Source organism: Anarrhichthys ocellatus, unplaced genomic scaffold (assembly GCF_004355925.1).
Source record: "Anarrhichthys ocellatus isolate YVR2014 unplaced genomic scaffold, GSC_Weel_1.0 scaffold41, whole genome shotgun sequence".
NCBI classification, from domain to species: Eukaryota; Metazoa; Chordata; class Actinopteri; order Perciformes; family Anarhichadidae; genus Anarrhichthys; species Anarrhichthys ocellatus.
Genome location: NW_022280071.1, coordinates 2,139,502 through 2,165,376, shown reverse-complemented (window position 1 = coordinate 2,165,376; position 25,875 = coordinate 2,139,502). Strand labels below are relative to the sequence as shown.

Sequence of the window (25,875 nt, the reverse complement as noted above, 5' to 3'; positions counted from 1 at the left end):
TTCCACCCTTACATGAACGGTGACAGTGTGGGGCTCCAGTACAGGCAGACAACATGGGGAAAGGCTTCTTTATCAGTAAAGCTGTTGGGATAGTAGCTATCATCCTGTGTGCAGGGGCCGTGGCTGTGATCATTGCTCTATCTGTTGTCTACTCACAGGAAAAGGCAAAAAATAATAATCAGGTCTCGCCAACGGATGGAGGATCAACATCCAACCCCCCTGTCACACCGTCCCCGTCCAATGAACCTTGGGACAAGTATCGGCTGCCCAAGAGCCTGGTGCCGGACCACTACAATGTCACCTTGTGGCCACGTCTGACTGTAGATGCGACAACTGGACTCTACATCTTTACTGGTAAGGTTTTTTACCCATCTCTGATCCTCTGAAGAGAAATCACTTTCTTTATACAAATTAGTCTGTCTAGATTTCCCCTCCTCAGTCAACAAGGATTAAAACCAGTAGGAGTTTGAAGGCATTGCTTTGAGAGGAAAAGGGATGGCAATAAAGACTGATGGACTACTGTCGCTCGGCAGGTAGAGCCGGTCGTCTTACATAATCAGAAGATCGGCGGTTTGATCCCCGGCTTTACCAGTGAATGACTAGAATCTGATCTGCAGGTGGCACCTTGTATGTGAGCTATTTAAGAATATAAAGACACTTATATGAGACCGATATGTCACAGCTTTAAGAGGGTACATGTGAAAGAAAACAAGACACGAAGAAGAAACACACCCTCCGCTTGCTGGATAAGCGTGTAAAGAGGTTTAAACATCCTAATTAATGGTGTTTACATGTACACAGGCTTTACATTTGGGGTTAGACAATATCAACTAGACTCATGACCTTCAAAAGAGATTGGATCAAGGTTGTTTCACACCACTTTTAACAACATATTTAGACCCTGCCTCTCTCAATGTCCACAGTATATATATACTTACATAGTGTTGCTGTCCTGTACAAATAAACTTGTCATGAACTGAGAAAAGGCATTCCAGTTTCTAAGCTTTGTGTGTTTCTGTTAGAGGTTTTCAATCGTTTATTTAGCTCAAGAAGTAGAAGAATTGTCTCAACCCAAAAAGGAAACCTTCAAATAAGTCAAAATCAGCATATTTGGAGATGGTTTTCACTGGAAAGTAACAACAGCTTTATTCTGATTTGATATGCAGGGGTCATTGTTGAACTTGGAGGCTGGGACCCCCACAAGTGGTTGCAAGATAGATCTGAGGGGAAGCACAATCAACAGGATAAGAAAGCGTTAAAAACTTTACTCGAAGCTTTGTTCTTTCTTTGTAAATTACTGGATATCTTTTACCTCTTTGAGATTTTGGTGCATTTTCAAATAAAACAACTCATAACCAACTCACTTACATGCAACTAGTGCTGAGGGTTTCCGAGTGGACATGACTTTGTTTTGATGAGTCACAAGGCTGAAAAGGTTGGAAACCACTCTTCAAAGTGACCCAAATTGCACACAAAGATGATATCAAGAAATGAAAGCTTGGATTCTGATTTTCCAATTTCCAACAACTTGAAAGTTTGAATTTGAGTTTTGAGTTTGGCTTTTTATTACTGCTGATCACAGTTAACGTTATTTCATGTTGTTTTAGGTGATTCCAGTGTGGAGTTTGAGTGTGCTGAGGAGACTGACCTGATTCTTATCCACTCCAATAAGCTGAACTACACCAAATTGGAGAATGGCCACTTGGCGATGCTCATGTCAGTCAATAGTGGGGTCAAAGCTCCCTCAATCAAGTACTCCTGGCTCCAGAATGTGACTCAGTACCTGGTCCTACAGCTGGATGGTAAACTGAGTAAGGACCACAGGTACCACCTCGTCACACAATTTACCGGAGAGCTGGCTGATGACCTGGGAGGCTTCTACAGAAGTGAATACATGGAGGATGGCGTAAAAAAGTATGTATTTGATGTCAGATGATAGACATGACTTGGACAAAAGTGAGACTGAGAAGTTTTGGAACATGCACTAACCAGCAATGACCAATAGTTCTCACGCAGAAGTTCTCACGCAAGACATTGGATTGCTCTTTTAGAGGAATAGCCTGTCAACTATCTGGAGTCATATTAGAACTTACTACATCCATTTACGTTGGGTTCAGACTTCATAATATCAGCCAGCAGTCGTAGAGCGCTGGTGGGATCGGAAATAACAATAGACTTTGTGCGTGACAATCAATTTTTACGGTTTTATCCTGTGTAGTGTGTCAACACATTCTCCCCCCTATGCATCAAACACCGCAGATTGTTCAGTGCTCATACTCTTCAAGCTATGACACTCGGACCACTATTGCGTCAGTTTTGCGCGTTTCAGTGATGGTGTGTCAATACACGCTGGTTACATGTACAGTGTTGTTTCAAAATAAATGTATGTCTTCATGGGAAGTTAGGTTTAGGCAAAAAAACAACTTAGTTAGGTTTAGGGAAAGATCGTGATTGACGTCAACTTCAAGCGACAGAGTCACATGACAAACAACACTAACCACTCAAGTGACTCTGGACTGATGTGACAACATGTCAATGTTTACATATTTACAAGAACAGTGGTCTCCTGGACAAAAGTGCTGTAATTCTTTGATCCATCCTGCAGCTACGTAGGAGGAAAGTTCAGTTTTTTTGTGGGTTTTTTTCAGGCTTTTCTGAGCATGACAGCCAGCATCATACACAACACTATTGTTTGTTTGCATTCTTTTTCCTGGAAGTTGGTTGCTAGCACCTCCTTCCCGATGGTATACGCATTGTGAAAGACGAGAAGCTTTGATTGGTCGGGGACCAACGTGTAGTCTGTCATGTCTCTTGGTCGAGTCACAGAAGGAATTGTGACTCTGTAATCAATAATCTGACACAGTGATCATCTTAAAACTAAATATTGTGTCGTCTGAGCCTGCCATGAACTTTCTTTGCTAGCTTAAGCTAAACAACTGCTCTTTTTGACATCTTCTCTCTTTTTAGCTGGCTGTGTACTCACTACTTCACTTGGATTTTGCTTTGCTTCTTTTTTGAGACACAACATGCAACCGCTCGGTTTAATAGTTCAAAAAATGGCTTCAATGCCTTCATTAACTGGCCCTAAAACAGCAGTCTTGATTTTAACATTGATATTTTTACTTGTGTATCTTATAAAACAATACACAATTTGCAAGAAAGAAAGTGTTGGAGCAATGGGAAGTGGATTTTTTCACGTTAAAAAAAAGACAACATGGGGAACACACACACTTATACAAACACACACGTGGAGTCTTTGTAGCCTACTACCGTAGGCTGAACACATCCTGGGCCTGGCTCTGTGTTTGACACAGGGATTGAATTGACATGTGTTTTATCATCTGGCTCTATGTAAAACTCCACACGAGCATTTCAATCAGGAGAGACAAGTCAGATGAAAAAAAGACAATTTTTAGTTATTAACAAATAATATGTGATGATAAGTCTTGACAGAGTCTTTGGCGCTACAGGGAGATTTGTAATGGAGGGGCGTCTGCTCTGAGCAGCAGCAATACAAATCCCCCAAAAGGAAAAAAGCAGAATACTTCCCCCAAAAGAATGTTTACTTACCAAGCAGGAATGAAATGGGTCACAAATGGTCGATGAAAATGGGATAAGCTGCAAAGAGATGAGGCATAACAAGGAGCATGACAGAAACTTGAGGTTAAGAGAATCAGCAATTTACCATGAATGAGAAAACATGAACAAAAGCGCTGCAATGACTAGGTCAGCACTGACCAGAGCGTCTATGATTTCTTTAGCTTAGCCAGCTTTTAATGGATCCTACTTCACTCATAAGACATTGAAGGGATTTAACCAATAGAAGTTAGCTGAATTATATATTAATCAGATCGGATGAGTTATCTATGAATGGAAATAACAGATAAAAAGGAAACAGTGAGCAGCAAAACAGACATTGAGCCAACACACCACCACCAGTTATATGCATGTATTGAGAATGTGAGCAAGCACGATTACGGAAGAATTTAGAAGCTTAACGATGCGATAATAGCAGATTCTGATAGCAGGCAACAGATTGAAAGCAGTGGCAGCAACAAAAGCTCAAACACCAGTTATAACATGACTTACGAGGGATTTAAGGCAAATTTAAAGAGGTATGGGCAGAGTCTGAACGATCAATTTATTTACACTTATCGGATAGAGCAGGTCAAGACGGAACTCTATGTGGACCCAACATGAGATTCCCCACAATGCTGCTGCTGCAATTAATGCGATACCACATGACAAAATATAGTTACCAGCATGTGAGATCACAAGGACTATGATGCAATGACTTTGGTTACGATAGGTCGAAATGCAATATATAAATAACCTTTAATTAACTAGGAAGACACAGCTCCACGCTGAGGTCTAGCCAAGACAGGGTCAAATAGCAGCATCCAACACAGAATAGGACAACAGTATGAAGCAAATTAGACCATGAAGCAGTGTATGAGGTTGCCTGGAGACCATGATGCATTGACAGTGACCCACTTTCCAGAGTACGACAGATGTGAGGACTTGGCAGAAAGCTGTGAATAGTAGTTATCGAGAACAACGCAAGGAATAACGAATTAATGAATAAGTAGAATACTCCAACAGGAGGCCATCTTGCGATAGAATTACAACCACAAATCAAGCCAGGGTGTAAAATTGGGCTGGGCTAATGGCCCATGCCCCACTTCTTACCCACCTACTCCTGACGGCCTTGATCAGCACATATCTTTGAACTCTGCCTATTTATCTATTTATTTGTTTGCCATTAAGAGAGCGGAGAGTGATATACTGGAGAGGAAAGGGGAGCGAAAGAGGGGATGACATTCATCCAAGGGCCCTGATTTGATTTGAACCAGGGCTGCTGATGTAAGACTTAGCCTTTGTGCATGGGGTGCTCTACCATGTGAGCCATCTGGGCGACAGAGCTTCAAGCTGTGCGGGGATAAACCCTTGGTATTGGCAGCGGGGTTCCTCGGAAGTTAAGGTAATTCTTGTCCTTACGACCGGCACAATGACGACGTAAACGGGGAAAGAACGGGGGATAGAAGTTATGAGCTCTCAGTGTCGAGTTTTGGATGAAAATTCACACGTAGGTGGGACTTCATGTCCCACGGGGGTTGGTGTGAATCTTAACTCAAATCAGGCTGCTGACTATCCTGTAGGCATATGTAGGTCCCTTTGTTCAGACCACATGGTCCCAACAGTAGTAAAGGTAGAGAGACAATCATATTTAAAAAGAGACAGCAGCAAGATGATAGGCTAACGATTTAATTGTTTCATTGTGCTATTGGATAGAGGAGACCAGCTGATCTAAACAGCTGATATCATAATTGACAGCCCCGAAATTATGAGTGAGCATGAGCGAGAAGTGAATGGCAGATGTATGAGAAATAAACTATACTCTTGCATGCCTAAGCCTGTAGTTTTCCTGACTGAATTTAGGCTGGAGCGTCATTTGGATGTTGGTTTGTTTCTTTAAATATCACATTTCATTTGTTTATCTCCTGTCAGGGTTGTTGCTACTACTCAGATGCAGCCAACAGATGCCAGGAAGGCTTTCCCCTGTTTTGACGAGCCAGCTATGAAAGCTATATTCTACATCACGTTGATCCACGACCATGGAACTGTAGCCTTGTCCAATGGCGAAGTGAAAGGTAAGTTACACTGCAATAGTTTTTGGACAGGATTGTTTTAACAACTTCTGACAATATCAATGGAATATATGAGGAGGACAACGCTGGTCCTTTTGTTTGTGGATGTAACATAATTCTTAGGGTGGTCTAAGACTGTGGACAGCAGGGTGTGTTAGAGTGACATGTTATAGGAAAAAAGAAATTCTAACTAAGTTAAAGTGATTAAAAATGAATAAAGTAATAAACATGTTGGCCTATTCAATTTAATTTCTCTACTACAGACTCAAGCAATTTCCCCATTGAGGGTCACAATGTGCAGAAGACAATTTTTGAGCCAACTGAGAAAATGTCCACCTACCTGTTGGCGTTCATTGTCAGTGACTTTGCCTTCATCAATAATACCATTGATGGAGTTTTGGTAAGTGACTTTAACTTTGAATTTTACCTAATTGATCATGTTCTGCGTGATCTGCACAATACCACAACAATATCGTGTTAGAACATTTTTCCTGGACTGGTTATCAATTTAAAATGTTTGTTCATAATAGACCACCAATATTCCAGATGTTGCTAAGAGATTTTTTATGAAACTGGAAGATAAATTGTATTTGTTGCACCCTAATAGTTGGTCTCCATTAATTAGTAACATGAGCAGTGTAATATCCCGATAATTGCAGCAACTCTCCAGCCCACCTTTTTAAAAATGGGAACCACACCCCCAGTCTGCTACTCGACAGGCACTGTACCAGACCTCCATGTGACAATGAAGGTGCTTTTCAGCCAAAAGAGCGTAACAATGTCCAGAGCATTCAGCATTTCAGGTTCAAAGCTCTGGACATTATTGTTTGGGGTCAGGAGTTCCTCAAAGTGCTTTCCAAAGCGCAAAAATGTCCCCTGTCCGGGTCCGCAGTTCTCCCATTCTGAGTCGGCTTATGGTTTGCCAGCATTTCCATGAAGCCAACCAAAAGTCCTTCCCCATATTCTCCCCAGACTCCTCCCACACCCGGGTTTTTGCTTTGGCCACTGCTGCAGTTTCAGACCTTCTGGCAAACCAGTACGTCTGCTGCTTCTGGAGACCCAGGGGCCAGCCCAGCCCTAAAGGCCTCTTTCTTCAGCTTGATGGCCTTCTTCACCACTGGTGTCCACTATCAGGTTCTTAGGTTGCCGCCACAGCAGGCACCAACAACCTTCCGATCACATCTCCTAGCAGCCGCTTGGCGCACTCGGATTCCATAACCCCAGCTTCCCCCTGAATCCATCAAAAATTGTTTCGCAGGTGGGAGTTGAAGACCTTGCAGACAGGGGCCTCAGTCAGATAGTATTGTTGATCTTATGCAATCAATGAGGTGACAGGTACATTCAAACTAACAACAATGTGCATAATGAGACTGGGTAATATGTTTTATTGTGTGTATTATGTGATGTGGTTTTAGATTCGCATCTTCGCCAGGAAGCCTGCTATTGCTGCTGGTCAAGGAGAGTATGCCCTTAACAAAACTGGACCCATCCTTAAGTTCTTTGAGAAGTATTACAATACCAGCTACCCTCTGCCAAAGTCCGGTATGTCCACCACACATGATGATATCAGGCAATGATCAATATCCTCTTTTTTCATGTAACTTTGTTAAATGTATGCTATCAAATTTGTTTCCTGGACCCTTTTTAGTTTTTGCTGTACGCACAGTACACCTAACAAGGTATTCAGTAATGTGACATCTAATCCAAATATGATTTAACTGTACCACTTGCTCAGTGGTCAGTAGTTATTGCAATCATGTTCAGAATCATTGTGTGCGTTTTTGTGGTCAACCTCAAAAACCTCTTTTTGTAGCCATTGGCTGCCACTTCCAATAAAACAGCAGTGCCAGTCATTCCGAACACCATATAAAATGCTATCGCTTCATCTGTTCTTTTGTCATCGATGCAAGACGTATGTGCTTATTTCAAGGGTTGATTTTGCCTTTCAGTTTTGACATTGAACACAGGGCTTTGGCAAGAAGATCTGAGAAGATTACATACAGTATCAATTATTAAGAGATATAACTTGATAACTTGAATGTTATACAGTCTTTCATGACAGTCTTTTCTTTTGTCATCCAATCTTTGTTGTCCAACTCATACAGTACATTCCCTAATTTTGTTACATTGTTACACATTTCTAATTCTGGGAAATCCTCCCTCCAGATCACATGTTTAAACACTGAGGCAGTTAGAACTTACTTAGTCAACTTAAAAGCATTAACTCCACAGGTAATCAACCACTAATAATATCTTGTATAATGCAGATCAGATAGCTCTACCAGACTTTAATGCTGGAGCCATGGAGAACTGGGGTCTGATCACATACAGAGAGACAGCACTGCTCTACGATGAAGCGTACTCCTCCAACTCCAACAAGCAAAGGATTGCGACCATCATCGCTCATGAACTGGCTCACATGGTTTGCATTTAACACTGGAAACTGTATCACTTCACAATGTCTATTGAATCTTGCATAACAGATCCAGTTCTTGACAAATTGATTCTCAATTAGCAAAATAGCTGAAGCTGAATTCAGAAAAGGCAAGCTATAAAGGAATTACAACCAGCACTGCGATCCGCCATTCGTTGGAATGATTTTCTTCAAACGTGGCATGAGAACATCCCAATCAAATAGTCAGTAACTCTGATTAAGTAAGCCAACTCACCAGACAAGTTTTCAAAACTTCATTTTTTGGATTATAGTGACTCAGTCCAACTCACAAGTCTACAGGTCTGGGAACTCATGTCTTATTTATTTCCAGTTCTTTCTTGGCATAGCATTCACACCTTTTCTCTTTGCTGTCCCTTTAGTGGTTTGGTAATCTGGTGACCCTGAGGTGGTGGAATGACTTGTGGCTGAATGAAGGCTTTGCATCCTATGTTGAGTACCTGGGAGCACACGAGGCTGAACCCGACTGGAATGTGGTAAGAATTTCCTTCCCACCTCATGGCCTCAAGAATGTTGACATTGATCGGTGGAGCCTTGGCCTTACTGTCTTATTTGTCTCATAATAGAAAGACCTCATCGTGCTCAGTGACGTCCACAGGGTGTTTGCCGTCGATGCTCTGGCCTCTTCTCACCCCCTGTCCTCCAGAGAAGAGGACATCCAGAAACCTGCACAGATCAGTGAGCTGTTCGATGCTATCTCATACAGCAAGGTAACCTCATACACGCAAGCCTTAACAGAACACTTTGTCCATCTCTGATCCTAACATCAAACCATTTAGGTTATGCATTTAATTCATCTCATAGATAAATCTATCTTTCAATGATGTTTAAAAGCATTTGAAATGTGTTTGCTCATTCTCAGGGAGCATCTGTTCTGAGGATGTTGTCGGACTTCCTAACTGAAGAAGTCTTCACAATGGGACTACGGGTATTGACTTCATGGAGACGTACAATCCAATATTTACCTGAAAAAATCCCTCATGCTACTGTGAAGCGTATTCCCCTTTTGTTTGACACAGTAAAGAATCTGTTCTGTATGCACCCTTGACAGGGTTTGAGTAGACATGGTCTTGACAAATACATTTCTTATTAGAAACATGGTAGCGTGCATCTGATAACTTTGAAAAAATCTGAAAAAGCAAGTTATTACAGAATTTCAACCACCACGGTCCAGCCCAGTCAGTGGGGGGATGTTCTTCAGACGTGGCTTGAAAACATAACCATCAATCTGTCAGTAATTGTAATTCAGTCAAACAACTCGCCTCAAAAGGGTTATTGTCTGAATGAAAATATATATAATTTGAAATGCTGTGTGAGCAGCAAAGCTTTCAGTCAGAAACGACGCCAAAGTAAAAATAACACATTTTTCTCTGTCCAACCTGCAGACCTACCTGGGTGAATTTGCGTTTGGGAATGCAGTCTACACAGACCTATTGAATCATCTGCAGATGGTATGTTCATCTCTATGGACTATCAAGTTTTGAAAATTAAGCTAATGTGTTAACCAAAAGGATAAGTACCTGCAAACCTTCTGATGGCTGTTACTTCATTTCTTCTTGTTTGTCTGCTTCCACAGGCTGTTATTGCTAATGGCACTCAACTTCCTGACACTGTCCAAAATATCATGAGCACATGGATCCTGCAGATGGGCTTTCCTGTGGTTACCATAAATACCACGACTGGGGTTGTGTCCCAGCAGCACTTTCTCTTGGATCCAGACTCGGAAGTCACTGCTGTATCTCCCTTCAAGTAAATACACACTTTCTTCCATACTTCCCTTCCACTTGACCAATGAATTAGGTATTTCTTGTCTTTTTCTTGCTGCTATATACCATTACATCTACAGTATAGGACAACTCAATTTGCTATACTTTGATGCTACTCCTGCTTATATTACTAAACTAGTATTACCATTACATTTATAGGAGTACTACTATCTTCAATACTATTATAAATTATAGTATTGTCACAAAAAATGATGTAACTAAGACTTTTTTTCTACTCATAAATTCCTAATAATTTTTCATTTTAATATCATTATGATAAAAGGTGATAGAGTCCAGTTTTTGAAAGGCAAAGAAGAAAAATTAATAATCTATATGTAGATGAAATGAAACAGTTGTTTGTCCTACAGCTATGAATGGATTGTTCCAATCAAGTGGATGAAAACTGAAGTTATCCAGGAACCGCAATGGCTGACGGATAAATCAGGTAAGATGTACAGACACCAACAATAACATGGTGCTTTTGTGCTGACAAATGAATCGATTTCTTCTGACAGTAAGTGGAAAAACAAACATTTTTGGCAATAAATGCAAAGTAACTGCAGGCCTTAGTTGATGGTCCAGACAAGTCAGATTTTAGGACATCAGAAACATCATTTTCTCTATTTGACTGATTCAACTATCAGTCAAAATAATGCAATGCAGCAGTAGAAACACAACACTAAGCACCAGACAAAGAATAGGGTGTTGTAAATCCATAAAAAGAACTATCTACATAACCTAACCAAGCCTAACAAGAAGAACAAACCTTAAACACACAGAAGATGAGAAAAAACCCTACGATGAGTGGGTGGGCCAAGTCGTTTTTCATGACTGTATTCTATCTATGTATCTAACAAATATGTTTTTTAAATACAGATCCAGAAATAACATTCAAAACAAAGTGTATTATTGACTGTAAGGTGCAGCAATATACTCGCTATATAGCTTTTAATCTAAAACAGCCTGTTGGGATTTCAGAAAGCCAAGGGGCACTGTCGAGGTGCTCTTGAGCAAGGCATTGAACTCCTAACTGCTTGGAGTGCCGACTAGCAGCCCCATCGCCATCCACAACTACTGGATGTCGGCATGTAATGGAAAATAAAGTACTCCCTCTAGTAAGCTGACGCTTTTATCCAAAACGACTTACAAGAATTGCATTCACCTATGTGGATACAACCCAAAAATGAAAGCATCATACGAGTACATCAACTTTGTCAAACAAGCTGAACGTCAAGTGCTACATTTAGAAGCAATACAAGATTGAGAAAAAGTTGTTTTTTAAAGGACAAATTAGTTTTCAGTCTGCAACAGAAGATATGTCGAGTGAAACAGTCAGGATCGGCAGTAGCAGGGTGTAGTTGACGGACACTAGGGTGTATGGATGGACACCTGTATGTAGGATGTGCCTGAGCAATTTACAGCATGATGAGCAAGTACCAGCGTCTTGAATTGGATTCAAACAGTCACTGGTAGCCAGTGCAGGGTGTGCAGGAGCAGTGTAGTGGGGTACACCTGCAAATTACAGTAGTCTAGATGACAAGAGCCTGAACCAGAACCTGTGTGTCCCCAAAGTAAGAAATGAATATGAGATGGAGAATGAATCTGCAGAAGTGGTTTAATTTGGAGAGGAGAGAAGAGAGGAGAGGAGAGGAGAGGAGAGAGCAGAGGAGAGGAGAGGAGAGGAGAGAGGTAAATGAATGAGTGTAAGACAGAATGAGCAGTGAGGGTTATGTAAAACTAAGGAGACAAATAATTCAGAGAAGAGATTAGTCATTTGATATTTACAGTAATTAGTCATGTGTGTGTGTGTGTGTGTGTGCCTGTCGGGTGGGCTCTGTGAAGAATGTGTGTGTGTTTCTTTGTTCTGCGTGCACAAGCATCAACATGTAAAGAAGCAACATGAGAGCATATCCCTTTATGGTGATGCGTGTATGATAATGCGGCAGATTAGAAAGATGGTTAAATCCTCACTGCGGGACTAACAAAGGATTATCTTATCTTATCTTATCTTAATGTATGTGCAAGACCCTGTGGCAAAGCCGGCTACACAACAATATCACACCAGTGAAGCTCAGTGAATACACTCATCAAATCAATACAAAAGCAAAGTTCATAGCTTAGATTATACTTGTCATGGTGAAACTGGCACCAGGGCCTCCACCAAAAATGTACGTAATTACGGCCTGCACGTCATGCCTGAAGGCTCTGCAAGTGGTCATGACGCTTGGTCGTGGACCTCTGAGTTTTTGTAACTTGGCAAATGCCGTGCGCACAATCAAAACTCTACAGACAAGATTGACACAAATAGTTCACTGATAAAAGCACTGTTAACATTTCATCAGGACAGACTTAATTAGATCTTAACAATAATGTATTACACATGCATAAGAAATGAATAGTGCAAAGTCTTTGACAATTGGACTCGATCCTGAAGTAGGATAATAGAGGGGTAGTGATGCTGAGGTCAGATAAGGCAGAATCTCCCTGGAGTCCAGATACTGGTGGTGGTGGTGATGAAGAGAGTTGCTGCAATCTGATGATGAATGAGGAGCATGACTGTGATGCTGACTGGAGGTGACTGGGTGGAGGAGGGTCAGATCTGATTATGCTGAAATGACAACTGACAGCAGCAGAGAGGAGAAGACTTTTAAAATTTGACAGCAACGATGTGATTGGCTTCAAGAAAGTGTTCAGAATCTTAAAGTGAACGCCCACAATCAGCTGATAGAGTAGTGACAGAGAGAGAGACTGAGACATTATGAATGAAAAGGAATGTAAAGAGAGTCTTCCTGACTGAACGTACGCTAACGCATCATGTCTGAGGATTTCACAATTCTAAATGCTTCAGAAACAGGAGGTCTTCAAAATCTGAGTTGATATTTTACCAGCCAAATGAAATTGTTTATCGTCAAACTTCGTTCCTTTGTTATGCATTTAATACTTGACTTATTTCTTTACTGGGCTTGTATAAAGGCAATAAAGTAATCCATGAACATGAGATATGACTTTACAGTTCCGCATTGTGGAGGTGGGATGTTGGCTCTTTGCCGGGTACAGTGTTGTCTTCTTGTTTCTTAACAGTACAGGTTGTTTGTACTCGCTCCGGGGTTTGGGAGAATAATGTAAGGAAGAGCGCGTTGAGCATAATGGTCTCTGTGCATGCTCATAGCTCGAGTGCCATCTGTGGAGGGTCTACACTACAGTGCCAAGTGCAAGCATGAGCAAAGCTTAAGCAGTCCTGTGCTTAGACGTGTACAGTTATGCTATGCTAATGCCAAGTTCAACAGTCATGTAGAGAGGGATGTTACTTACAGTGCCATCGGTTTTGGATGGATACATCAGTCTGCAAATGCCGAATGCAGTCTTTGCTGTGCTGTGTTCCGATGGTGCAGATTGAAGAAAACTGGTCGCTCCAGTCTTCCTTTGTTCTCCCTGCAGAGTGTAGTTATGTCTGCGCTAACTTGCTTGTTGCTCCTGTTGTTTCCAGTCAGCGTGCAGACTGTATCGTAGCTGCTACTAAACTTGTCCGCTCACTGTTAGCAGAGCGCACTTAGCTAACCAAGGCCGTATTCAGGCAGGCTGCATTGCAGCAGGAAAGGATTCCAGTACATAGAGTAGTCTGCCGATTGCTGGGCGGTCAGAGATCCATCAGCGGGAAGCAGCGCCGCGGTTATGCATGACCCGGTGACATCATGGGTCCTACCAGTGGCGGCTGGTCAATAGAGGGCGCTAGGGCGCTGCCCGACCTTGAGCCACAACAAATAAAATAAAATAAATAATAATAATAATAAACTATACAAATTGTCAATATTTGTGTTTTAGAAATATGGAATCACCCAGTAATATGTGTAAAATATGATATCTGCGGTAAATATATGCTTTTCCTGCACGGCCTCTCCACGTGTCTGCAAGTCTCAGCAGCTCTGGGACGCTGGAGAAACTGCCCAAAAGAGGCGGGTCTATGAAGCAGTTTAGCCAATTGCTGATTAAAGATATAAATGAGTGACATACAATTTAGCCAATCAGCGTCCTTAAATAGATTCAGCTTGGGGCAGAATCGAGCTGTGCCTTCCGTCTGGATGAGTCTCTAGAGGCCAGCGCCAGCGCTGCTCCTCCAAGACCCGTTTCAGAGGAGAACTTTGGCGGAGATTCTGCAGGCCAAAGAGCTGATATCAGATCAGCCTGACCTCACAACCAGACAGCAGACTAGCGGGAAAGGGAAGCAGTACATGTGAAGCTTCTGTACTACCTGTACACCAGACAGGTTTGGCTAGCTGGATGACATCATGCTAATAACTTATTTAGCTTTTTAAAACAACGGGGACAGATCCAGCACGGACAGTTAGGGAGTGAGGGACATGAAGCACCTGCTGAGACATGATATATAGTTATAAATAAATCATTATATATATATATATATGTGTGTGTGTGTGTTTTATATTATAGTGAATATTATTATATGATATATATATTATTATATTATACAGAGACTAAAATAAGATGTCCTGACGTGTTTGTCAAAGTGTTATTTTCTGCTTTTTTCATGTTGGAATAAAGGTTAAATATTTAACTCTAAAGTAGTAATACATGTTTGATACCTTAATATTTTTGCATTAAATCATTCTGGGATGTTTGCTGAGATTGATTGGATGTGGCACAGACCCCACTGGGTCCTACACTACAGTAACTTTAGTTACTGTAAGCAGTAGGCTCATTCCAGATGAGCCAGTCCTGCGCAGAATCGATCACCGGCGATCGGTTAGATTTGTGTTCGACTTGATTCTCACTTGCAGTGATAACCTCACGAGATTGAGGTGGCTGCAGTTTTTAGAGCCAGGCGCCACATTTGCTGTCCACCGACTGCATGACCCAGGGCATGATGGGAAATGCCTGGCTGTCGCCATATCAAAGTGCTGATTGGCTCTTAGTTTTGACAACAAACACCACATTTTTTAGAAAATCATATTTTTCTGTGTAATTGAAATACTTGATGTTGATTGTTGGTTGATTGTCAAAATCAATGTAATCAACACAATGACGAGAACAAACTCACAAGAACCAGTCACATTTATTTATATGACAACAAAGCAACAAATCAATCCAGCAAACCTGCAGCAGATCCACGCATTCCACCACACACTCAAGAGCACGAGCCATTCAAATATTATTCATAAAACCGACATGATAGACAAATTGACAGTAGTAACGCTACTGCAGATGTAAAAAAACAAACGCAGTTGACTTACTAAATGCTGTTCACTTAAAGACAAAGTCCATCCTCCTTTCTTTGTTGACAAAGAGTTTAATCCCACGGTCAGAACATCGGGTCAGTTCCAGTAAGAGGTCCTTCTCGAAAAATTATATAGAATAGCTATAACTTTGTGATTCTGTTTAGGCCAGCAGGCTTTGCTGGCCCTGACGGCCCACCACTGATAGACACATATCTTGTGTGATTAATAATAATAATAACGCTTATTTATACAACACATATCAAAGCGAGCAGCAAAGTGTTTGACAGAACAAAAGATATAATACAATGCAGATATACGCACATTCCACATAAACATATATTTACAAATCCGAACAAGGTCTGTAATCTACAAGTAGCCTACAGACCACATCTAACAGGACGTAACTGTTTCTTTGTCTTCCTGTGTATTCTTCGAAGGCAGCTGAAAACTGTCCGATTTGACCTCAGTTTTTTTTTAACATCCCCTGCTGCTGCCGCCTGCTCTTGTCCACTTTCCAGGCGAGGTGCAGTTCATCTCCAATGAGCCTATTGAATCCATCAGCAAGAGTTCTTGGAAACTGAGTTCAATGGCTCAGCCACCAATTTGAGTGCTAAGTGCCAACAACGATAATGACTCCATCCTCTTTTTCTTCTCTAGCCACAAATGATGAGATGAAGTTATCAGGGGCTGACTGGGTTCTGGCCAACCTTGACGTGGTGGGTTACTACAGAGTCAACTATGACACGGACAACTGGAACAGACTCGTAGATAATCTGAGAACCGATCATAAGGTATATTTCAGCTTAATTTAGAGAAATGTGTGATCTCTGCTTTCCTATGAACATGATTCTTGATCTGAGTTGTGGTAGTAGTGACAGGGATAATGTTCTTGTTTTTCAAGCTTATTCCAGTTATCAACAGAGCTCAGTTGGTGGATGATGCCTTCAACCTAGCCAGGTAAGTCCTGTTATTATATGAGAATACATAGATGGTGTCAGTAATCAAGAGAATGATCATGTGCAGTACTGAGATATAGAAAAAAGAAATCGAAATGATTTGTTACCTTCAGTAAAGCAGAAAGACTTATAGACTATTAAAGATGGTCCAAGCAAAAACAACATTTAACACTTAACATTTAACACTTAACATTTAACACTACGTCAATGTTGGATATCCCATTCATTTTTACAATACAAAAAAGAGCAAAGATCATCTCTACAGTCCTGGCCCTTGAGACCACCCAGTACCTGAACAAGGAGAGAGATTACATGCCCTGGGAGTCAGCCCTGAGCAACCTGGACTTCTTCTACCTGATGTTTGACCGCAGTGAGGTGTATGGTCCCATGCAGGTGTGCTTCCTTTCAGCCCAACATATCAGCATCAAAATCAAAAGAGCAAAAACACAAATGAATTACTTCTATGATTCCAATCTTCATTGAATTATAAAATGTCCTTAGCTCTGTCTTGCTTTTCTTTTTTAGGATTATCTGAGGAAACAGGTCACCCCTCTGTTTGAATACTACAAGAACATGACTCTCAACTGGAGCAAAGTCCCTGCTGGACACATGGACCAGTGAGTGTTGGAAAACACGGGCATTTACTGTTCCGGAGAGCATACTTCTTAAGAGAGGCAATAACAAAATATGGCATTTGAAAACAAGCAAGTTAAACATTAAAGAACAGCGTTAGAGGTTGCAGCAACATTGAAGATCTCCAGCTCTTGAGCAACCATATCTGTGGTTCACTTCAGATTTACAGTTATGCAGTTATACAGTTTTCTTCTGGGTAGGAACAGGCCAGTTACCCATGCTACTTTGGTGGATTGGATTTCCAAACCATGTTAGTATAACTTTAGTAACATTAGTCCCTTGTCAAATCTATCTGGCTTTAAACTATTCTATTCTAAACTTGCAAGCATTCACCGGCTAGTGTTGTGTTTGCTTTAATGTTAACAACAACTGTCTATCTATCAGGAGCTAGGAGTGGTAGATGAGTCAAAAAAACACAGGATGTTCATCCAAGAGACTGATGCTCATGTCCCATGCCAAAGTTAAAGTAAACATTGACATTTTGTCATCAGTCACTAGTCACGTGAGTTGCTAGTCCCTTGACTATTTTCAAGATTAGACTGAGTCTTCAGTCACTTGGTAGCAGTGGGGGGCCGTGCATTTTATACCTGGGCCTTCACTGCTGTACTACAGTTGAACCACCTCCTAATAACCTCATTATGACACCACAGCTACGGTTATCATTTGTTTCGTGTAAAAATGAAGGTCAACACCTATAAATACTAACTGCAGAGTGCAGATACATGAACATGCACCTGATGGGATTCTGTGTCATTAACGGACAATGCATATGACACACTAAAGAGCTCGGGCCATTCAAATATTATTCACATCAGAGGGAACAATATTAACCATAGACAAATGAACACAGTAGTAACGCTACTCTCACTCCCTCCAGGAAATACACCAAACCATAGTTCTTGTTGCTGACGGATTTATATTTATATTAAAGCTACTGCAGATGTAAAAACAAAAGCAGTTCACTTACCAAAGCTGCTGTTCACTTAAAGACAAAGTCCATCCTCCTTTCTTTGTTAACAAAGAGTTTAATCCCACGGTTGTTCAGTACATCCGTGCGTTTTAGTTCCAGTAAGAAGTCCTTCTCCATTCATGGACGCCAGTGAAGACAGTCGAGCCTCCCCAGTTGTATTTCTTGAATACGTTTTAATGCGTTTGAGGCTGAAAATGTCCGCTCAACAGAGGCAGCAGATATTGGGATTGTCACCGCCCAACATGTCACGCTAGCCCACTGACCAATCACGTACTTGTAGGCCAGCTAGCAGGCTCTGGCACGTCAAAGAATACGCCCAACATGTCAAACTAAAGATCTGATTGGTTGAACACTATGACAATCAACAATATCGTCCCCATTCACTTAAACTGCACATGGATGCACTTGTGAGTCTGCAGGCCTGGGGCCTCTCTTCTTACCTAGAGACACAGAGGTGAAATCTGATTGGATAAAAGCTCTACTTAAAACAAGCTGCACTGGAAGCAGAGCAACTGAGGAAGACAGGAGCTGTGCAATGACAAAATAAGATAATGGGAAGAAAAATGATAATGTAGTGTATTTATGAAAAATTATGAAATCATAAAATAGCTAGAACTTTGTGATTCTGTCCACCACTGCCTGGTAGTGAAGTTAGTCTTTAGTCACAGCCTTTTCCTAAACCAAACTAAGTTGTTTTGTTGCCTGGACCTAACTTCCTGTTAAGAGGGACGTTTATTTATAAAGGACACTATACATGTAACTAAAGTATATTGACATGCTGTCATGTTGAAAATGTACACGAGAGGAGTACCTAGTGCTTTGATCTCCAATACCAAGAGGCACTGACCAAGCCTCAGTATTTGATGAGTTGGGAGTGAGAATGTGTTGCAGTTGCTAGTATTCTTGCTCCCTGTATTTGATGAATGCTTATTCAACATTACTCTGTCCCTGTGCATCATCCTTGTTTCTCCGTCCTCCAGGTATAACCAGGTGAATGCTATCAGCCTGGCTTGCAAGACAGACCTTGAGGAATGCCAAAATCTGTCCAAGGCATGGTTCAATCAATGGATGAACACTAATGAAAACCAGTGAGTGTATTCTCTCCCATTATGTGACATATTGTAGTTTCACTGATTTAATGATGTATTTTTAGAGCATCTTTCTGTCCATCAACTATGTTGTACTGCCATCTTGTTTCAGGATCCACCCCAACCTGCGCTCCACTGTGTACTGTAATGCCATTGCAGCAGGTGGCGCTAAAGAGTGGGAGTTTGCTTGGTCACAGTTTTATAATGCCACCATTGCTATTGAAGCTGACAAACTCCGCTCTGCCCTGGCCTGCACGAAGCAACCCTGGCTGCTCAACAGGTCTGCTCACAGACAGCTTGTTAATACTGTTATACAGTGTACAACAGCGTATAACTGACAATTACTGACTAGTACACACATATATACTCTATTCTACTTTTACCCTTTCAGGTATCTGGAGTACACTCTGGATCCAGACATGATCCGAAAGCAGGATGCCACCTCCACTATCGTTTACATTGCTAACAATGTGGCTGGACAGTCTCTGGCGTGGGACTTTGTCAGGGCTCGATGGTCATACATTTTCACAGAGTGAGTACAACTCTTTTCAGTTGCAAACATCACTTTATTCCCATGAAACATTGGCCATGTGTCAATTTTAATGGCGCTAAAATAGCCTTAATGGTTCTGAGTAAAAGGCTGTTTTGAATGCAGATCGGCTGAATGATGTGTTAGGTAACATGTCTCTCTGACCTCTGATAGTCACATACCCAGCTGAAGCACAGCCACATAATAAAAGATCAATTGTCACATAAGCACTTAACAACAGGAAGGCAGTTTTACATTCAGGTTTATTATCAGCGATAGCTTTTATTGACCGAGCATACTCAGTGTACTTCAAGCTCTGCCTCAGATGACGTTTGTTCTTCTCTGCTCATAAACCACGCAGCCCCCCCCACAGAGCATAATACGGGTGCTCGTGTAATTTCCCTATGGCTGAATTAAGTTAGGAGTTTCAGTGGAAGTAGATTTCTTTGCATGTTTTTTGACAAACATAACTAGTGCAACAAACGATTATCTTTGGTTATAGAATATCTATAATTAGATGTTCAAAGATCCTCTGTTCTAATTGTACACACGACAAAAAGTAAGCATCTTTGATGGATTGAGATAAAGTTATTTGGTCTCAGGCGGCCCTTTGGGTCTGACCTGAAGAAACATGATCATACTAGAATTACTTTTGTTTGAGTTGGAATTACTCCATGCAAAAATGGCAAACAAAAAAAAAAGCCCGTTGAAGCATATTGCAGCATTTCTTCAAAATGTTATTTGAAGAATATCAGCTTTTACCATCACTCAGAAGATCGATTGATCCCACAGGCTTGGTTAAACAGGTTAAAGAAATCTTTTGTTTCTCAGTCCGTCAAACTACTGAATCAGAGTTTGTAAGTAGGCTTCAGTGTACCTGAGTCGAATACTAAATGTAAAAGAGAGCTATGACATTTCTTAAAAGTTCTAAGCCAACAACACGGACAACTCCACCAGACAACGCCCTGATAGAAACCTGTCAATCAAGATAGCCCCGCCCTAAAGTGTACCCTGCTTTATGGTCTGTTTGACTCTAAATGGACCATAATGTACTAAATGAACATCATGCTGTATTGAAGAAGACTTGAAACTAGAGATTGAGACCATAAACTCATGTTTACAATGTTTACTGAGGTAATAAATCAAGAGAGAAGTAGAGTCATTTTCTCATAGACTTCTATACAACCAGAGGAGTCGCCCCCTGGTGGTCACTAGAGGGACTTTAAGACACTTCAGCATTAACTTCACTTTTCAGAACCGGAGGTTGCCTGAGATGTGTAACAAGTGTTTTGGTTGCTTAGATACATTTTGCAAAGATCACATTTCTGAAGAGTTTGGAAAAGTACATTCAGTATGGAGAAATATATTTCACCAAAAGCTTTGATTTGCATACAAATGGACTTAATTATCTGTCATATCTTGACTCACAGGTATGGTGGTGGATCATTCTCCTTCTCCAACCTCATCAACGGAGTCACCAAGCGCTTTTCCACTGACTTTGAGCTTCAGCAGGTTAGATATTATCAAACACATTTTAATCTATATTATGAGGGATTCTTCAAGTTTAAGTGTCGAGATTGTGGTCTGCCTGGTACATTCTGTTCTGTTATACTAGCATATATGTAGATAACAGCATATGTGACCAATAATCCTGAGTCTCAAGGCACCAGTTTTTAACACTTTAGTGGAACTTCTTTGTTTTGTGGGTCGGCCGTTTAGTTCAAGGTCCTACTAGTGAGTTTAAGGTCAGTGAAACCCAAAGTTGTTTTTTTCAAAATTGGATTGACAGTTATAACTCAGCATAGGCATGGCACTTCTGTTAGGCTTTGGATCACTCATATTGAAATGATTACATTACATTTGCATTTAAAACAAAGCTAGGATTTTTTTTATATCTAAATGTGTGAGCACAGTTTAAATGTGGCCATAGCAAATAATCAATTATTTACATCAATGAAATGAATATATCAGTAGATATTGATTAAAAACTGCACCAAAATGATGAAAAAGGATCACTGTGCTAATACTGTGCTGCGCTAAGCCCAGCCCATTTAGATTACCAATTTAAAAGAAATTGCCTTTTCTGATTGATTGTAAAAATACTAGAAGTTTCAAACTGATCCTGAATCAAGTCATGTACCAAGTACCTAACATGATGTCCTTACTCAGACTGGCCTATGAGACATTTGACACTGTCCCTATGTCTGTGTTGTAGGACACCACCTAATCCTATTTTCTGCTGACTCACTTCAGAAAGCTGCATCATCTCCTCAAACAACTCTCACCTGTGTTTTGTCTTGTTTGTGACAGCTGAAGCAGTTCAAGGCAGACAACAGTGTGGTGGGTTTTGGCTCTGGGACGCTGGCAGTGGATCAGTCCATTGAGAGAACCATCAGCAACATCAAATGGATCACAGAGAACAAGGAGAATGTTCTGAATTGGTTTGATAAGGCCTTGTAGCTCTGTATATACTTGTACGACATGCAACTTAAAGACTTCAACAAAATAAATTAGACCAGAATGTGCTTGCTGAAACTTTGATGTAGCTGTTTGGTTAAACTGAAAAGAAGAAAATGATTCCTGGCTCTGTCTAAGTGGAGGTACGTTGACAGAGCCAAGAGGACGTGGGTAAGGATGCTTTGTTGTTGTTTGTTTTATACTTTTTTAATCACATTGTTAAATGTATCTACTTGTGCTCCTGAAATGACACAGTAAAGAGTTTGTGTTATTTCTTTGAGCGTACTTTCACAGCCTTCTTTTGTGATTGAGGGTGTTTAGTTCGACTTTCCTGTTATGTCAGGATCAGGAGACTCTGCATGAAGAAAATCATTATATTGTGATCATAGCGTGATTATTTTATTTATATGTCATTAAGGGTAAAAACACATAACTTTATTAAACATAACTAAGATATTACTCTTTGGCCATCGTTCATATTAGTTGAAACAAACATAACACATAAAAATGCATTTCTTTTTAATATTGCGTACCTTATGGGCTCTGTATTTGAAGACTAAATATTTGAGACAAACACAAAACAACACAAAATAATGAACGGTAAAAAGTGAATTGTTATTGAAGACATTCCTTTATGTTAAGCTTTACTTTCCCTGGTTATGACGGCCAGCATCACAAGTCACCCTGAACCAATGCTTGTATTCTGTTTCTATCTGTGATGTGACGAAACAATCTGCTTCCATCACAGAGCAAATACAGCTTTGTCTTGTATAATACATCCAAAACGTACTTTGCTATACAACTATAGCAAACCAACATCTTTATGTGCAATTCTATAAACTGGATATATGTAAATATGTTCACCTTTAAAATTGAAAACTTTACAATTTCTTATGTCCACATTGTTGCTCATGTGAAAGTACAACTTGAAGAAATGAACATTTGAAAGACAATGATTCTCATCTTGTGCCGTCATTGATATCTGACATGCTGTATTTGAAGGCAATGGAAAGAATAAACACATCCATGCTGATGGACTTGATGATTAGCTCATGCTATAGCTGGATATGTTTGAGATCAGATGTCTGACTGTCTGTAATAATCAAACCACTTACATAAGGCATCATCTTTTTGTTGCAGCTAAAGTCGATGTAACTTTTAGATGGATCGCAGCAAAGCAGAGCCAACCCTATAAACACAAAGGTCTGTCCTCGGGGGCGTACAGCACTTTGACTCATTGACTGGCTGATTCCCGATCTATCGCACACTAAGAACAGAACATTCTGCTACTTGACAAAACCACTATTTGAAGACGATAGACATTGGATGTTGTTTAATGTCCCCCGTTACATTCTCTTCACCCAATGAGTGTAAGGAAACCTAGTAATGTTTCAAGTGACACAAAGTGTTCATCAGAATGGGCGCCGCCTTGTTGTACTTGGTGATGCATCTCATAGAACGGACGGCAACAGATGTTAGATAAACAGAATATTACATCAAACATCGAGCAACGTCAGGAGAATGTGTCAATAATTGGTTTTCTTTATATTGTCAGTCAGAAGACTCTTTCTTTCTCAAGTACAAACAACATGTTTTTAAATAAATGCAGCTTATTTAAAGGTGTGGTCGGTTCGTTACTGCTCTAGTTTTCAAAGTTTGTGTGTTTTTAATCTGTTTTTAATCTGGCATTCCTATCTGCTCTGTTTTCCCCCATATGTCAAGTAGTTGTATTGTTTTCTCATTTAATTTAATCATCATCATTAAACATATCGTAAATCATATTGATTTATTTTGTCACACTGAAACCTGGCTGTGCTATGAATTCATTTGAAAACCAGAAATCACTACAGCCAATTATATTTCTTATAGTCTGCAGCACCCCAGGTGCCTTTTCTGTTTTTATGAAATTTTGCTGTAAAAAAACAGATAACAGGTAATTATTGAAGGTGATTTTAACATTCAAGTGGATGTCGATAATGATAGCCTCAGTACTGTGTTTATCACATTATTATTATTCTAAATAGAAAATTGAATAGTCTTCCTGAACCCTCTTTTATTGGAAAATGACCGAATAACTTTTGAATTTGTACTACCAGATTGTACAGGTAATAAATGCTTCCCATTGTTTTGTTTAGCTGTAAGCATTATTATCATCAAATACATCAAAGAGTGCACACTACACATAAACAGGTATACTTATGCATGTGTAAATATATGCAGTTACATATCGATGTATATCTGTTCCCATACATAATTATTAATATGATATTTATACCTCGGATCCGTCATCTTAACGGTAAGAAAGGCAGAGTTCAAAGATGTGTGCAGGCTGATCAAGGCAGGTTGATTTTGCTCAAGTCTTAATAACTTAATATCTTACTGCTAACTTAATAACTTTTATCTATGAGACACCACAGGATTTCACTATCAGGACCTCAGCAATGAACCCACAGAGCACAAGGGAGATTGGATTTGCTTAGACAAACAGAGTTGTCCCAGGATCAACTAACGTCACAGTAGAGATGCACACATCACTTTATAGCTTTGCTTTGGCCCTGGTCTGGGTGACTTATCTGTCCTTAGAGAACCCAGGGTTCCTGTCTACCTGTCCCTAGGCTAGACATTTACCACCATGTGTCTAATTAATCACCAGTCTCCTTCCCCAACCTTCTTCTGATTCACATCGCATAGCAGGTCATCGTGACCTGTTCACATTTCCCACCTGTTAAAAATCCTACACTCACGCACATGTGCTCCTTGCCCTCTACCATCCACCCAGGCCTCTGGGCCTCTACTATCCACCCAGGCCTCTGGGCCTCTACTATCCACCCAGGCCTATGGGCCTCTACTATCCACCCAGGCCTCTGGGCCTCTACTATCCACCCAGGCCTCTGGGCCTCTGTGATTACCGGCCTAATCCCAAGAGAACAGCGAACCGTCTGGGACAGCGCTCGGTTGGCAAGAAACACCTTTTGAGATGAGTTGTATGCGTTGTGCATGAGAACAGGCTGCGAACCTCGGGGTCCTGTCTCCTGACGGATCCCTTGGTAGCCATCTATTACAACCCTCTGGATGCTTATGTCCTGGTTTCCTCTACAATGTTGTATGTTGCACAGACTGTAAAGGCCGAAGAGGAAAATGTATGATTTGTGAAATTGAGCTATGAATAAAGGTATTTCTGTTGGTAATAGCTTTGTTGTGGCGTGTGTCAACGCCACTTTCTTTTAGGTGGTTATGAAATGTTAATGCTCTCTTTTGAATTTTGATAGTTAGAGGGTAGTGTGCTAATTCTGCTCTGCGTGCACTATTTAGTGTTTTCAGTTGGATTTTTAGAATTTTGCATGCAGTCTCAATTTGGCATTCGTCCCATATCCTGGTTGGCAAGTGGACCCTAGACCTCACCACCATAAAGGGAAATAGGTTGTATAAAAAATCCAATATTTGAAGTCACATTTCAATTTGGATGTCCAACTTGATGTTCCTTCTGAAGCCGTAAAAAGCCCCTCTTGCCTTGTCTCTCAGGTTGTTCCCAGCTTGGTTTGAGTGTCCTGTTGTGCTGATGGTTAGGTAGCGGTAGGTTTAGTTTGTTGTGTGTTCTAGGGCAACTGAATCTAAAAATAATTATATTTCTGAAGGCTGGATCTTTTTTCAAATATTTCTGTTGGTTATATTCACTCTCACGGCTTTCACTTCATATCGCGTTGCTTTGCACTTATAGATCCTCTTTAGAATAAACATAAAGCCAGTGACAACTCTCACACAATCACTCCATATCCTCATTATCATTTCTAGCATAATCATAATGCAAGTTCACCAGAGGAAAACTCAAACAAATAGATTGTGTTCACCCATCAAACTTCCATTTTTCAAATGATATCCAGGGTGGTGGACACCACTGATTGTCGTAATCAGTCTGATTGCTGTAAACATATAAATACTCTCGTACACACTCGTAATGTGTAACGCTTCACAATGGATGCACCTGGACTGTTTGGACTGAATGGAATAATTAGTTCTAGATGCAGCAGGGTGTCCTCTGGGTGGAGCAGGGTATCCTCTGGGTGGATCAGGGTATTCTCTGGGTGGAGCAGGGTGTCCTCTGGGTGCAGCAGGGTGTCCTCTGGGTGGATCAGGGTATTCTCTGG

General features: G+C 40.7%; 1 protein-coding gene across 1 annotated transcript; it reads left to right on the top strand.

Moving 5' to 3' along the window:
• Window positions 1-23,853, top strand: LOC116394836 (aminopeptidase N-like). Its single transcript, XM_031868176.1, has 21 exons — window positions 1-354; window positions 1,608-1,914; window positions 5,509-5,651; window positions 5,912-6,048; window positions 7,064-7,190; window positions 7,916-8,070; window positions 8,463-8,576; window positions 8,667-8,810; window positions 8,963-9,028; window positions 9,486-9,551; window positions 9,677-9,849; window positions 10,235-10,311; window positions 15,755-15,888; window positions 15,999-16,054; window positions 16,299-16,446; window positions 16,579-16,670; window positions 18,637-18,744; window positions 18,857-19,024; window positions 19,136-19,276; window positions 20,704-20,785; window positions 21,584-23,853. Exons 1-21 carry the CDS (start codon window positions 54-56, stop codon window positions 21,731-21,733), a joined length of 2,889 nt encoding a protein of 962 aa, XP_031724036.1. The 5' UTR covers window positions 1-53; the 3' UTR covers window positions 21,734-23,853.
• Window positions 23,854-25,875: the final 2,022 nt, after the last annotated feature.

Bases quoted from the DNA above. Each gene is read 5' to 3' on its own strand.
- LOC116394836 (XM_031868176.1), top strand. From the start codon at position 54: ATGGGGAAAGGCTTCTTTATCAGTAAAGCTGTTGGGATAGTAGCTATC. The intron at 15,889-15,998 runs GTATATTTCAGC...TTGTTTTTCAAG, and splicing joins ATCTGAGAACCGATCATAAG to CTTATTCCAGTTATCAACAG. The intron at 20,786-21,583 runs GTTAGATATTAT...TGTTTGTGACAG, and splicing joins CTGACTTTGAGCTTCAGCAG to CTGAAGCAGTTCAAGGCAGA.